The sequence below is a fragment of the Acomys minous genome (genome assembly GCF_964271855.1).
Source record: "Acomys minous genome assembly, chromosome: 8".
Taxonomy (NCBI): Eukaryota; Metazoa; Chordata; class Mammalia; order Rodentia; family Muridae; genus Acomys; species Acomys minous.
Window position 1 is genome coordinate 112,065,206 of NC_140489.1, and position 11,882 is coordinate 112,077,087.

General features: G+C 46.2%; 1 protein-coding gene across 5 annotated transcripts in view; it reads right to left on the minus strand.

The window, feature by feature from the left end:
* ATL2 (atlastin GTPase 2) overlaps positions 1–9,659 on the minus strand; it is a 50,598-nt gene extending 40,939 nt beyond the window's left edge. For 2 of the 5 annotated variants that reach the window (XM_084793116.1, XM_084793114.1), the window contains exon 1: positions 8,289–8,460. In XM_084793116.1, the coding sequence (XP_084649242.1) occupies positions 8,289–8,406 (118 nt within the window). In that variant the 5' untranslated portion in view covers positions 8,407–8,460. Of the gene's footprint in view, positions 1–8,288; positions 8,461–8,769; positions 8,847–9,516 lie in introns of those variants that run through there. The other 3 variants (XM_084793112.1, XM_084793115.1, XM_084793113.1) reach the window with 3 other exon arrangements.
* Between the last annotated feature and the right edge of the window lie 2,223 nt (positions 9,660–11,882).

Below are 11,882 nucleotides of genomic sequence, written 5' to 3' on the forward strand. Positions count from 1 at the left end.
CTACGCTACCCTAAGGGCCTTAAAATGCTTTGCAGTGTATAGAAATATAGTTTATCTCCTTTGTTACACTCAAATGAGGAAACAAAGAGTTGTTTTTTCTCTAAGATTCACATATTATCTTCCATTTGAAATCTACCCCGTTTCCATAGCAACCAGCACTGATGCCATACCATTTTTGCTGTTCCCACGTAAAGAACATTATGGCATAAAATCTTTTTAAGCATTTTATGGGACTAGATGAGGAAAATGTAAAATATATTATGTGTGGATGTAAATTACTTTTTCCAAAGACTGCCATGAAGTACTGACCAATTCTTTGAACAATATATTTGAGTATTACATGCATTTTAGGATTTAAAAAACTCTTAAGCTCTTAGACTTGGTGATAGCACTATTTTGTATTTAAAATCAGGTTGTCAATGAAGGCATCCCAGAGATAAGGACATCTCTCTGTCCCCAGAGAGGTCAGGTGAAGGCTAGGCTGAGAATACAGGGCATTATCCCTAAGGACAGCCATTTAAAAAATTGGAGCAGAGGACTGACAAGATCAAAGCTATACTGAGACAAATTGAAGGTGGCGCATGAGTAAGAGCTGAAAGAGATCAGACGTAAGGCAGCCAGAAGTGCTTCGCGATTCACACACGGTGAGGCCCAGCTCATGGTGACAGGAAACACGGTCAGACACACACAAGAGCCTGCTCATCACTGCTCTTCCTTGGCCTAGACAATGGGCTCACATTAAGATTATTCCATGTTTTTATAAGGGGCACTACTTCCTTAAAAGCTTTTTACTAATGACAATACACTCCATCTCCACTTCCAAATTTAATACTGGCAAGATGACTACAAGGTTTTATAACACAGTCAGGAGGAATAAATCAAAAGCTAGAAAAGGCTTCCTTGTTTGACTTGGACAAATAACAGTTCTGCTTTTGGCCCAAAAGTAACTTTGTGGGAGTTAAAGGGTTAAAAAAAAATCTGTGATAACCACCTAGCAAGGGAATATCTATCTATCTATCTCTCTCTCTCTCTCTCTCTCTCTCTCTCTCTCTCTCTCTCACACACACACACACACACACACACACACACACACACACACACAGAGAGAGAGAGAGACAGACAGACAGACAGACAGACAGACAGACAGGCGCGCGCACACACACACACACACCTGGACACAAAAGTCCATTTTGCCCTATTTCTACCTCGGACAACTATTATAGCAGCAGTTCAAAAACAGAACATATTCAAAACTCAGATTTTTCTCATTATAGCAAAATGTCTAGTATTAAATTGGTCATAAAGAGAGAGAGAGACAGAGAGAGACAGAGAGAGAGACAGAGAGAGAGACAGAGAGAGAGACAGAGAAAGAGAGAATGGTCCCCCAAACAAATAACAATCCTTCAAACTAGATAAAATCTGGTTAATTTGACAATACAAAGGACTTAAAGAGTAAATTTGCCTAAGCCGTCCTGGAGGCATACCCTTTAATCCCAGCACTGAGGAGGCAGAGGCAGGTGGATCTCTGTGAGTTTGAAGGCATCCTGGTCTACAGAGGAAGTTCCAGAACAGCCAGGGCTACATGAAGAGACTGTCTCAAAAAACAAACAAACTAAAAAGTCTTTCCCACTCTACCCTCTCCCTGTGTTCCTTCTAGGACAATTTTAGGGCCCATGTCAGCAATCTCCATGGTAAATACACCTGTTCAAAAACAAGGGGGAAGAAAAACAGTTCCAGAGTTTTTGAGCCACATTTTGTGTGACCAAGTTTTTCCAAAAATTATTCAGTCATTTAAGGTCTTTTTTTTTTTAACCCAATTGAGAAATGGGACTCAGAACTAAACAGAGAATTCTCAACAGAGGAGTATCGAATGGCTGAGAAACACTTAAAGAAATGCTCAACGTCTTTAGTGATCAGGGAAATGCAAATCAAAACAACTCTGAGATTCCATCTTACACCCATCAGAATGGCTAAGATCAAAAATTCAAGTGGCACTTGCTGGTGGGAATGCAAACTTGTACAACCACTTTGGAAATCCATCTGATGCTTTCTCAGAAAATTGGGAATAGGGCTTCCTCAAGACCCAGCTATTCCACTCCTTGGAATATACTCAGAAGATGCTCCACCATACAATAAGAACATATGCTCAACCATGTTCATAGCAGCCTTATTCATAATAGCCAGAACCTGGTAACAGCCTAAGTGTCCCTCAGTTGAAGACTGAATAAAGAAACTGTGGTACATTTACACTGTGGAATACTACTCAGCTATTAAAAACAAGGAATTCCCAAAATTTGTGGACAAATGGATGGAACTAGAAATGATCATAATGAATGAGTTAACTCAGAAGCAGAAAGACTCACATGGTATATACTCACTTATAATTGGGCACTAGCCCAAAAGACATGTCCCATGAAAGTCTTCACTTACCAGGAGATTGGGATAGATGTGAAGACATCCTACTGGGACTCTAGGTGAGAGAAATATAAGAGATGGGGAAATAGAAGGATCCAGAGGGTCCTAGAAACCTACAAGAACATCATCTTGATGGGTGGATGGGGCCCAGGGGGGTCTACTCAAACTATTGCACTAACCAAGGGCAATACATGTAGTAAACATCGAACCCCTACTCTGATCTAGCCAATGGACAGGACATTCTCCACAGGTGTGTGGAGAGCGGGGACTGACTCTGACATGAACTCTGGTGCCCAATATTTGACCACTTCCCCTTGGCAGGGAGGCCAGATGGCACTCAGAGAAAGAATAAGCAGGCTACCAGGATGACATTTGATAGCGTATAACCATATAGTGGGGGAGGAGGTCCCCGTTATTCATAGACCTAAGGGAGGGGAATAGGGTAAAAGAGGGAGGGAGGAAGGAACGGGAGGATACAAGTGATAGGATAACAATTGAGTTGTAATCTGAATAAACTAATAAAATTAAAATTTTTAAAAAAAGTTTTTTGAGACAGGGTTTTCTCTGTGTAGCCCTGGCTGTCCTGTAACTCACTCTGTAGACCAGGCTGGTCTCCAACTCAAGAGATCCACCTGCCTCTGCCTCCCCAAGTGCTAGGTTTAAAGGTGTGTGCCACCACCTCTGGCATTAAGGTCAATTCTTTGTTCCACTTAATTACAGAAAAATAGTCTATATGCCTTTGTGATTAGACATGTTTAACACCATTAGATTTTTCTAGTAGTCTCCAGTTGATTTAAACACTTTACACCTCTTTTAGATTGAAAATTCTTAGAAAGAGAATTTCGAGAATGCTATACATTTCTAGAATGCTTAAACTATTTTGTAAAAAGATTAAACAATACACTACCTATCAAGGTACATGTCATATATTTCCATGTCTAAGACCCACACAATCTTCAAAGCCTAATAAAGCCCACAATGAGCCTTGGCAGATGCCTTGAGTAAGAGTGCTTACCACCAAGTTTGAGTTTGATCCTAAGACCCTACATGGTAGGAGAGAACCAACTGGCTGCAAATGGTTCTCTGACCAGTAGAGACACGCACGCACGCATGCATGCACGCACACACGTGCACACACATGTGTGCTTACTCAGTCACCTTGACACCAACCAGAGTTATCTGGGAAGAAAGAACTTCAGCTGAGAACATGTCTCCATCATAGTGCCTGTAGGAGGCAGTACGTGGGAGGCCCAATCCACTGTAGCTGTCCTTCCTGGACAGCGGGCGTGGGTGGCATAAAAACAGGCTGGAGCTGGAGAGATGACTCAGAGGTTAAAGAGCACTGGCTGCTCTTCCAGAGGTCCTGAGTTCAATTCCCAGCAACCACATGGTGGCTCACAACCATCTATACCCATATATATATATGTATGTGTGTATATATATATATATATATATCTCAGGCTGAACAAGCAAGCAAGCTAAACGAGCAAGACAGTAGGCAGTGTTCCTCCATGGCCTCTGCTGGAGTTCCTGCCTTGGTATCCCTCAATGATGGACTGACTGTGAGCAGGCCACATAACCCAGCTAAACCTTTTCCTCCCTAACTGCTTTTGATCTGTTTTAACAGCAACAGAAACAAACTAAGACATACACAAATAAGTTTTCAAAGTAACAAATACATACTCTATTATCTGCTTCCCACAAAAGCCTTGTTAGGAGCTTATGAATACTACAGATGAAGGCTTCAAAACTTAGGCAAAGTCACGCAGTTACATGCACGTCTTCTCCCGCTACATTACTACCCTTCTCTTCAATTAAAGACCATAGTCACAACTGCAAGTTTTGGGGGGAAAAAAAAGATGGAATGTACTGGAGAGCACAGATAACCATCTTTCATCAGGTGCGTTATCTGGGCAGCCACTAACTGGCTACACTAGTTTCAGTCACAGAGATGCAGTTCTATGAAATAATCTCCATTAAACTAAATTAAGAAAGTAAATCTCCTTTACTCTACTTGTACTGGCCAGGAAACTGTTTACAAGTTAGTCAAAAGTGTGTTATGTCATTGAGAAAGTGGCAGATTATTAATTAATCTTTCATGACTTAAATATCATTTCTAGAAGCTATCATATGCCCATAAAGCCAACTATTGTATAGCCATTTATCCCAGGGTGGCGAAAATCACTAATTTACTACAAATTACTATCTGGTGTGTGCACAAACAGAGATAAACGCATGTAACAACTACATGAAAACCCCAAGTTAAACAGCAATCTGGGCTTTGTACTGCCCACTCCTTCACAGGCATCTCTGCTTTCTACCTGCCTCTGCCCACCTCCTTTCACTCCATGGCCAGCGAAGGCAGTAGACAGGTCTGAGCCCGCACCTGCCTCTCTGGGCGAGGGCCTGGCTCAATCTTAAGCAGCACACCACAAGCAAACAAGAAAGCCTGGCCCACTTGCTGCCCTGCCCGCGCTCTCCCTTGGACATGGCACATGTGGGCCTTCCCATTGGCCTTTAACTTCACTTACTCAGCAAAGCCTTACTCAGTCACCTCTAATCACATGTGGCAGTCCACTGGGGGGCCCCACCTCCTCTAAGCAGAGTGAGGAGCGGATCAAGTATCTGAGAAGTCGGTGAGTGGAGAAACAGCACACCTGCTCTTTAGTGGGAATAGTGACTGAACTCCCCCAAAAAGGAGAGCCTTTAACAAATAAAGTGCAGGGGGTTAAAGGGCTTTGGTAGGCACCAAACAGTGCCTGACTGTCATGTAATGTTCAGGTTGATGCTTTCTTCTGACGAAACACTTAAAACAACAGAGACCGCCCTCTCTATTCCACATCTTAGTGACAAAAAAAAAAAAGGAGAAGAAACAAAACTTCAGAAATGAATTCATTGTGGGATCAAGCTCAGTTATTCTGTAGTCACATCTATCTTCCCGACGGTTTAAAAAAAAAAGCCAATTTCTATGAAGTAACACACCTGGGCTTTAAAAACCTCAAATGCCTGCAAAATCAGAATACCACCGCATTTAAGGAGAAAAGGAGAGATAAAAATTGTTTCTCTGAAGAAAAAGAATTGGTAATTTTGCAAAAAGAAAAAAAAAAGGAGTTCCTATTTCTTCCCCTAACATTTCTGGCTTTGAACTTGGCTAGCTTGCCTCAAAAGGCTTTGCTCACATTTGTCTGTCAAACAGATGTCTCAACTGAACGTAAACAAGAAATTTTAGTATGTCTCACAGTTTAAAAACTGTCCTCAAGTCCAGCATCGTCACACTGGCTGGCTGACCTTCCGTCACCACCAGGAGCCACCTAGTTCCAGCTGTGGAAAGATATGATCTCAGAAAAGGTCTAACAATTTTATTTCGGGGAATAATCAGAAAATTTGCCATAAAGTTATATAACAAAGTCCACCCAAAAGGAAGGAAGGAAGGAAGGAAGGAAGGAAGGAAGGAAGGAAGGAAGGAAGGAAGACAGGAAGGGCAGGCAGGCTGTAGAGATGGCTCAGTGGTGAGGACAACAACGGTTCTTCCAGAGAACCCAAGTTCAGTTCCCAGTAGCCCCATAAAACGGCTCCTAACCACCCATAACTCCATCTCCAGGGGACACCTCTGACACCTCTGGCCCCTGTGGGCACCTGTACTCAGGTGCATGAATGTACCTGTGCATTCATTTTTAAAAATAAATCTTTAAAAAGAAACAAACAAAAATCCTGAAAAACTTTACACCTATGTGGACGCCATCTACAGCTAGTCTCATTTTCCCTGACTTATTTCCCTATAATAAATATCCCTTTACTGTAATGTAGCTTTTTCTCCCCTCCCCATAAGAAGAATCCCACAGAACTTTAAAAGCACTCTATCAAACAGACTGAGCCCTCACAGAACCCTGTCAATTTACAAGGTCAATGATACTTTGTCACTGAGTGTCACATCCTAACCCATTCCGGAGGTGAGCTGTAACGTAACACACAGCACTTACCCTAGTATTTGGAAGACCTTCGACTTGATCTTCCACACATGGAGGGAAAAGATCTGGGATTGTTTTCTTTTTTTTTTTTTTAAACAAGAGTTCACACAAGCACATAATTTACTTTGTAATACAGTAACAGGTGACTCAGAGGCAAATTAGCAGGTGCAGGGCAGTCTTACAAAGTCATTTGATGGGAACGGCTATTAAGTGAAAGTCCTCCACACAGCGACCACCAAAAGAAAGACTGCTATCTATGAGCAGCGGACAACAACAGGTAATAAATGTTGGTGAGCACTACTTATCAACAGTCCTGTCTCTTCTCGGTGTTCAACAGAATAAAAACATGCTCTTAACCGTGACTGAATCAAATGTATGCTTTTCCTATTGAGTACCTAAAGTATTTCAACACTGCATCTCAAACTGTACACACACACACACACACACACACACACACACACACAAACACACAGGCATTCCAAAACAACTAATTTCTTAAACTCAACCATCACCTCAAGTTAAGAAAAAGCCTCTCTGAGAGTATTTTCAAGGGCAGAGGACTACCACTGTAAACAGTTCTGACAAGTGTTTGTAGTTGACGACGGGTAACAAAGTTCATTTCCTTTACTTTTGCTCTTCGGAAAATTCTAATTTATCCTCACCTCTGACATATGTCCAACAGCTTCTATGAATGATGACATGTAATCTCTAAAGTTTTCCATAAAGTGTCTGTGGTAAGTTTTTAATCAAAACATCTTTAAAATCTCCTCCAGTAAAACTTTTATCAGATTGGGGGAAAGGAAATATGAAAGCAATCTCACATTCAGTGTGTTGACTATACTCTTATCTTGACCTCACGTATCTAACCGTAGGCTTTTACTATTTCTAAGCCTTTGAAAAACTTTATGCCTTTAGCCACCATCACAATCTCAATAAAGGCTCCGTGCGCTCAACTCACACCACGTTCAAAAGATCAAATGCTAAACTCCTAAAAATAGGGGTGCTGTGAGTGAGAGCAACACACAACACCACGCTGCCAGCCAACGCAACTGCGTCTTCGAGGGGGCAGGGGCGCCATGTACACACACACACAGAAAGTAGGGAGCTCACATTCAGCAAAACCCGGGAGCGCCGACCGATCAGGTGACTTTACACCAGACACTTTCAGCCTGAAGCCAATGACCGGCAGCCCCAGGGCTTCCTAAGCCCAGTTTGACCAACCTAAGCCGACAACACTACTTGCAACCCTGGTCAATTCGAGCACAACTCGCGCGAACCGGTCTACCGGATCCACAAGCTCCGGGACCCTGAGCCCGGGGCCCGAGTCCTGGCCTGCGGACTGCGGCTCCCACCGGGAAGGGTGTGTGGAGAGCTCCGCGACCTGGCAAGCCAGGTGCCAGCGGTTCCCGCGTCCTCCGCCGCCACCGCCGCCACCGCCGCCACCGCCGCGGGGCCCAGAGCGTCCCGCTCGTCCGTCCCTTCCCGGCCCGCGCTAGGCACCGAGGGCAGCGACCCCGGCACCGCTGCGGACCTCGAGGCGTCCCGGACCCGCGCGGCCCCAGCTCAAGGCCGCCCCCTCGGGTCGGGGCGGACACCGCTGCAGCCACGCGGCGGCGACAGCGACAGCGACAGGGGCGGCGGGCAGGGGGCCGGGCCGCCCGTTCGCCCGCTCGCCCGCCAGCTTGCGAGAGCCCGGGCCCGCCGCCCTCCCAGGCCGCGCGCGGAGCGCAGGGTGCGGCTGAGGCTAGGCCCCGCGAGCGGACGCGGCGGCGGCGGCGAGAACCGAGCCCAGCCGGCCGCGGTCTCCGACCCCGGGCGAGCGACCGGTGCCCGCCAGCCCGAGCGGACGCGGCCTTCCCCGTCTCCCGGCCCCCGGTGGCCTCCTCCGCCCCGGCCGGCCCGTACCTAGGGAGGTCGTGGACGAGACGTGGTTAACCCCGACGCTCGGGTCGCTGCTCTGTCGCCGGCGCCTCAGCCCCTGGTGCGGCTGCTGCCTTCGCGCTGCCTCGTCCCCCTCCGCCATCTTGTACCGATTTAAAATTAACTCCCCACTGACGTCAAACGCCGCCGCCGCTTTATCAACCTCCCGGGAGCCGGCGGGGCGGCCTGCGGGTCCTAGCGCCGCCCTCAAGCTGCGCCGCCCAGCGCGTCCCCGCCACGCCCATCCGCGCCCTCGCTCCGCCTCCGCCCTGCAATCCGGCCGCGAGGCTCCGCAGCTCTAGGGACCCCACTGCGGCCTCCCCAACTCCCGCCCCCACCTTCCCGGGCTCGGTACCACACCCCCCTTGCCGCAGGGCGGAGAAGCCATCTCCTGAGAGCCAAGTCCCTCCTTTGCCAATCCTGGTCACATCTCTAACGTTGACTCGTGCCCTGCACGTGAGGTTACCTTCGCGTCCTTTGCTTCCTTGCCTTCTGATCCGCAGCCCTCTCCCCTGCGAAGCTAGCGCCTGCATTCTCTTTGCCCTGCACAGAAAGGATTTCATCGTTATCCTATAATTTGTTTGCATTACCTCCACATCTGCCTCTGAGAGCCTAGTTTGCCCCCTTAACTAATGCATATCTGGCGGGGCGGGGGCGGGGGCCGGGGAGGACGCTCTGATCAGAGAATGAATTCTAACAGGTCCTTTCCTGTGATGAACCTCCTTGTGGGGATCCAGTGACATCATGTAGAAAGCTCGGGAAACTTTATAACAGAAATGTCAACCTGTGGAGGCATCCGCGGAACACGGTTCCTTTTCTCATGGACACACCACGGTTGCTTCAGAAATTCCCTTTTCTCTGATAAAGGTGGCGAGCCCAGGTGTCCAAATGGCTGTCCTGTCCCGATCTCTTAAACCTAAACTTCGCAAACTTTAGTTCCACGAATTAAAAAGCATTAGTGGCATCAAACCTTGCAGGGCAGTATCCCAGAGGGGCTTGTGTTAGACTGACTGGGGATTATTAAAGGTTTCTGGTTCCATGTTCCCTGAGTAGTCTAGCCAGGTGCTTGTTAATAATAGATTTGTTTGATTGCTCGCTAGCTTGCTTGCTTGCTTTTTTCTCCCTTTGTTTTGTTTTGAGTTTTGGGGGTTTTTGGTTTTGGTTTTGGTTTTGGTTTTTGGTTTTTCAAGACAGGGTTTTCTGTGTAACAGACCTGGCTGTCCTGGAATCCACTTTGTAGACCAGGCTGGCCTCGAATTCACAGAGATCCAACTGCCTCTGCCTCCTGAATGCTGGGATAAAGGTGTGCACCACCACATTGGGCTTTAGATTTTCTTTCATGATCTCCCTATGTGATAACTATTGAATACTGTGCGCTCTGCTATATGCAGTTACTACCTTGGGCGTGAAAGTTATATGGCCCTGAGTGCCCATAGCCTGGGCATGTTGGTCTTTCCCAAAGCTGCTCCGCTTGCCAATTGCTCTTCAAAGGGGCGCTGCTATCAGATCCTGAGATCTCATGGGCTTAGCTACAGTGTCCCAGTCAGATCCACACCTCCGGACTCCACCTAACTCAGGTGGTCCGAGAATGAACACCAACTCACATCACCTCAAACTCAAGTTTAAAAAGCCTCCTTCTCTTAGTTATCTGTCTTCAGTTTCAAACCAGAGACACATCCCAGATTTCCTTCTTTCTCACTTATATCCTCTGTCCACCCCAAGTCTTAAGTTGTCCGTTGTGACTCCTGACTGTCTCCCTGACTGACTTCCGCTCCGGCACCGCCCCAGCCTGCGTCTCCACTCAGACCCTCGGCATCTCCCACGGCCCCTCTGTTAACAAGGGTTTTTCTTCTCTGGAGTCTTCACCAGCCACAGGATTTGGATGAAGTCCAAGCTCCAGCTGACGGGCCTTTTTCCAATCTAGGCTCTTGCCGTTGTTCTTTCCGTTTCTCTGTCTCGTTCTCCGGTCGGTCACTCATTCCTTCGTTCTTTGATTTCACGAGCTAATCTTGCTCTGGGATGCTGAAGATGCAGGTGATGAAACAGACAGACAGGACGGGGTTCAGCCCTTCTGCTGCAACAAAGCGACTGGCAAGAGCACCAAGTCAGTCTTTTCTATGGTGCGTCTAGTATCGAGACCAGTGCGTGCTATACAGCAGAGCCCCAATAAATACTTGCAGGGTGTTCAAATGGGTGAATTAGCGAATGAGTAAATGAATTAAAATTCTAGTCTTCTTACTGGTTCACCTAATGCATCTAAACTTCCAGACTCCGCGATGCTAGACTACAGCATTTTCATGGGATCAGGTCAGCAGACTGAGAAAATGATTTTATGTTTATGGGATGGTGACTGTTCCAGGCACTGTTTAAAGTACTTTAGAGGTTAAGTCATCGAGTCTGTAAAGTAATCTTGAGAGGTGAATGCTCACAGCTGTGTGCTTGCAGTGGGGCAAGTGCGAACTGACCTGCCAAAGTGGCAGGTGTTGTATTGGAAGGTAAACAGAACACCTCCTACGATGATCCCAACTGTCCCAGTGCCCTGCTTGTTTATGGAGATGTCTACATGGAGCGACTCATGGATAATCCACAAAAAATGCTATTGTTCTGCCTTCAGTTAGAATCAGTTACATCAAAAGATACAATGCCAAATAGGCAACTTGAATTTTTTTTTAATTTCCATAGGATAAAACTAGGCAGAAGACATCCACAAAGTCACTGCGATTTTCTGAAAATGGACCTTAAACATGTAAAAAAAAAAATGTCCTTTTTATTCATCTGAGAAATATTAAAATGACAAGCAGAAGCTACTTCAAACACAACTTGGTACCAACTCAAAAGTTTCTGATTACACTATGCTGGCAAAGAAGTGGAAACCCCTCTTCTCAGACGCTGCTGACGGGTGGTAAGGGATGGGCTGATGTATTTTGATGCTAATTGCTGCTTGCTGTCTCTGACTTACCTTTTGCTTAATAAAAAGCCATCCCACCTGGGCAGGGCAAAAGAGATAGGTGGGGCTAAGAGAGAGGAATTCTGGGAAGAAGAAGAGAGACCGCCATGAGGAGAAAGGAGAGAGACCTGAAGGGAAGAGAGGAAGGCCGCCATGGGTTAGCTGGAGGAGAAGCACATGGCCAGCGGTGTGGAGGGAGAATCCGGCCCAGATGAAGAACATGAGCAAGTATTTGGGATTATAGATGGGAGGTAGCTTGATAGAAGTTATTGGAAGCAGATGGCATGGGATTGAGACAGGGATCCCATGCCTGAGGCCCTACTGTGGAAAGTAATTTAGAGGATTGATATCTGCCCTGCCCCAGGTTAACTAAAGCTATTTTAAAATATAACAAGTGTCTGTGTCTTAATTGATCGCTAGCCCGGCCTACTGATAACACAGATAATAGAGGTAATACAGATAATTTTAAAAAACAATAGATGAGGATGCAAATCGTTGTCACCCTATACAAAAGAACTCACAGCAGCCACACAAAAAAACAAAACAAAACCAAAAACTGCATTTCTGAAATGCTGGATCAATTTTTTTTCCATGGACACATCTGAGCACCAATAATAAGACTCTACCTCCCA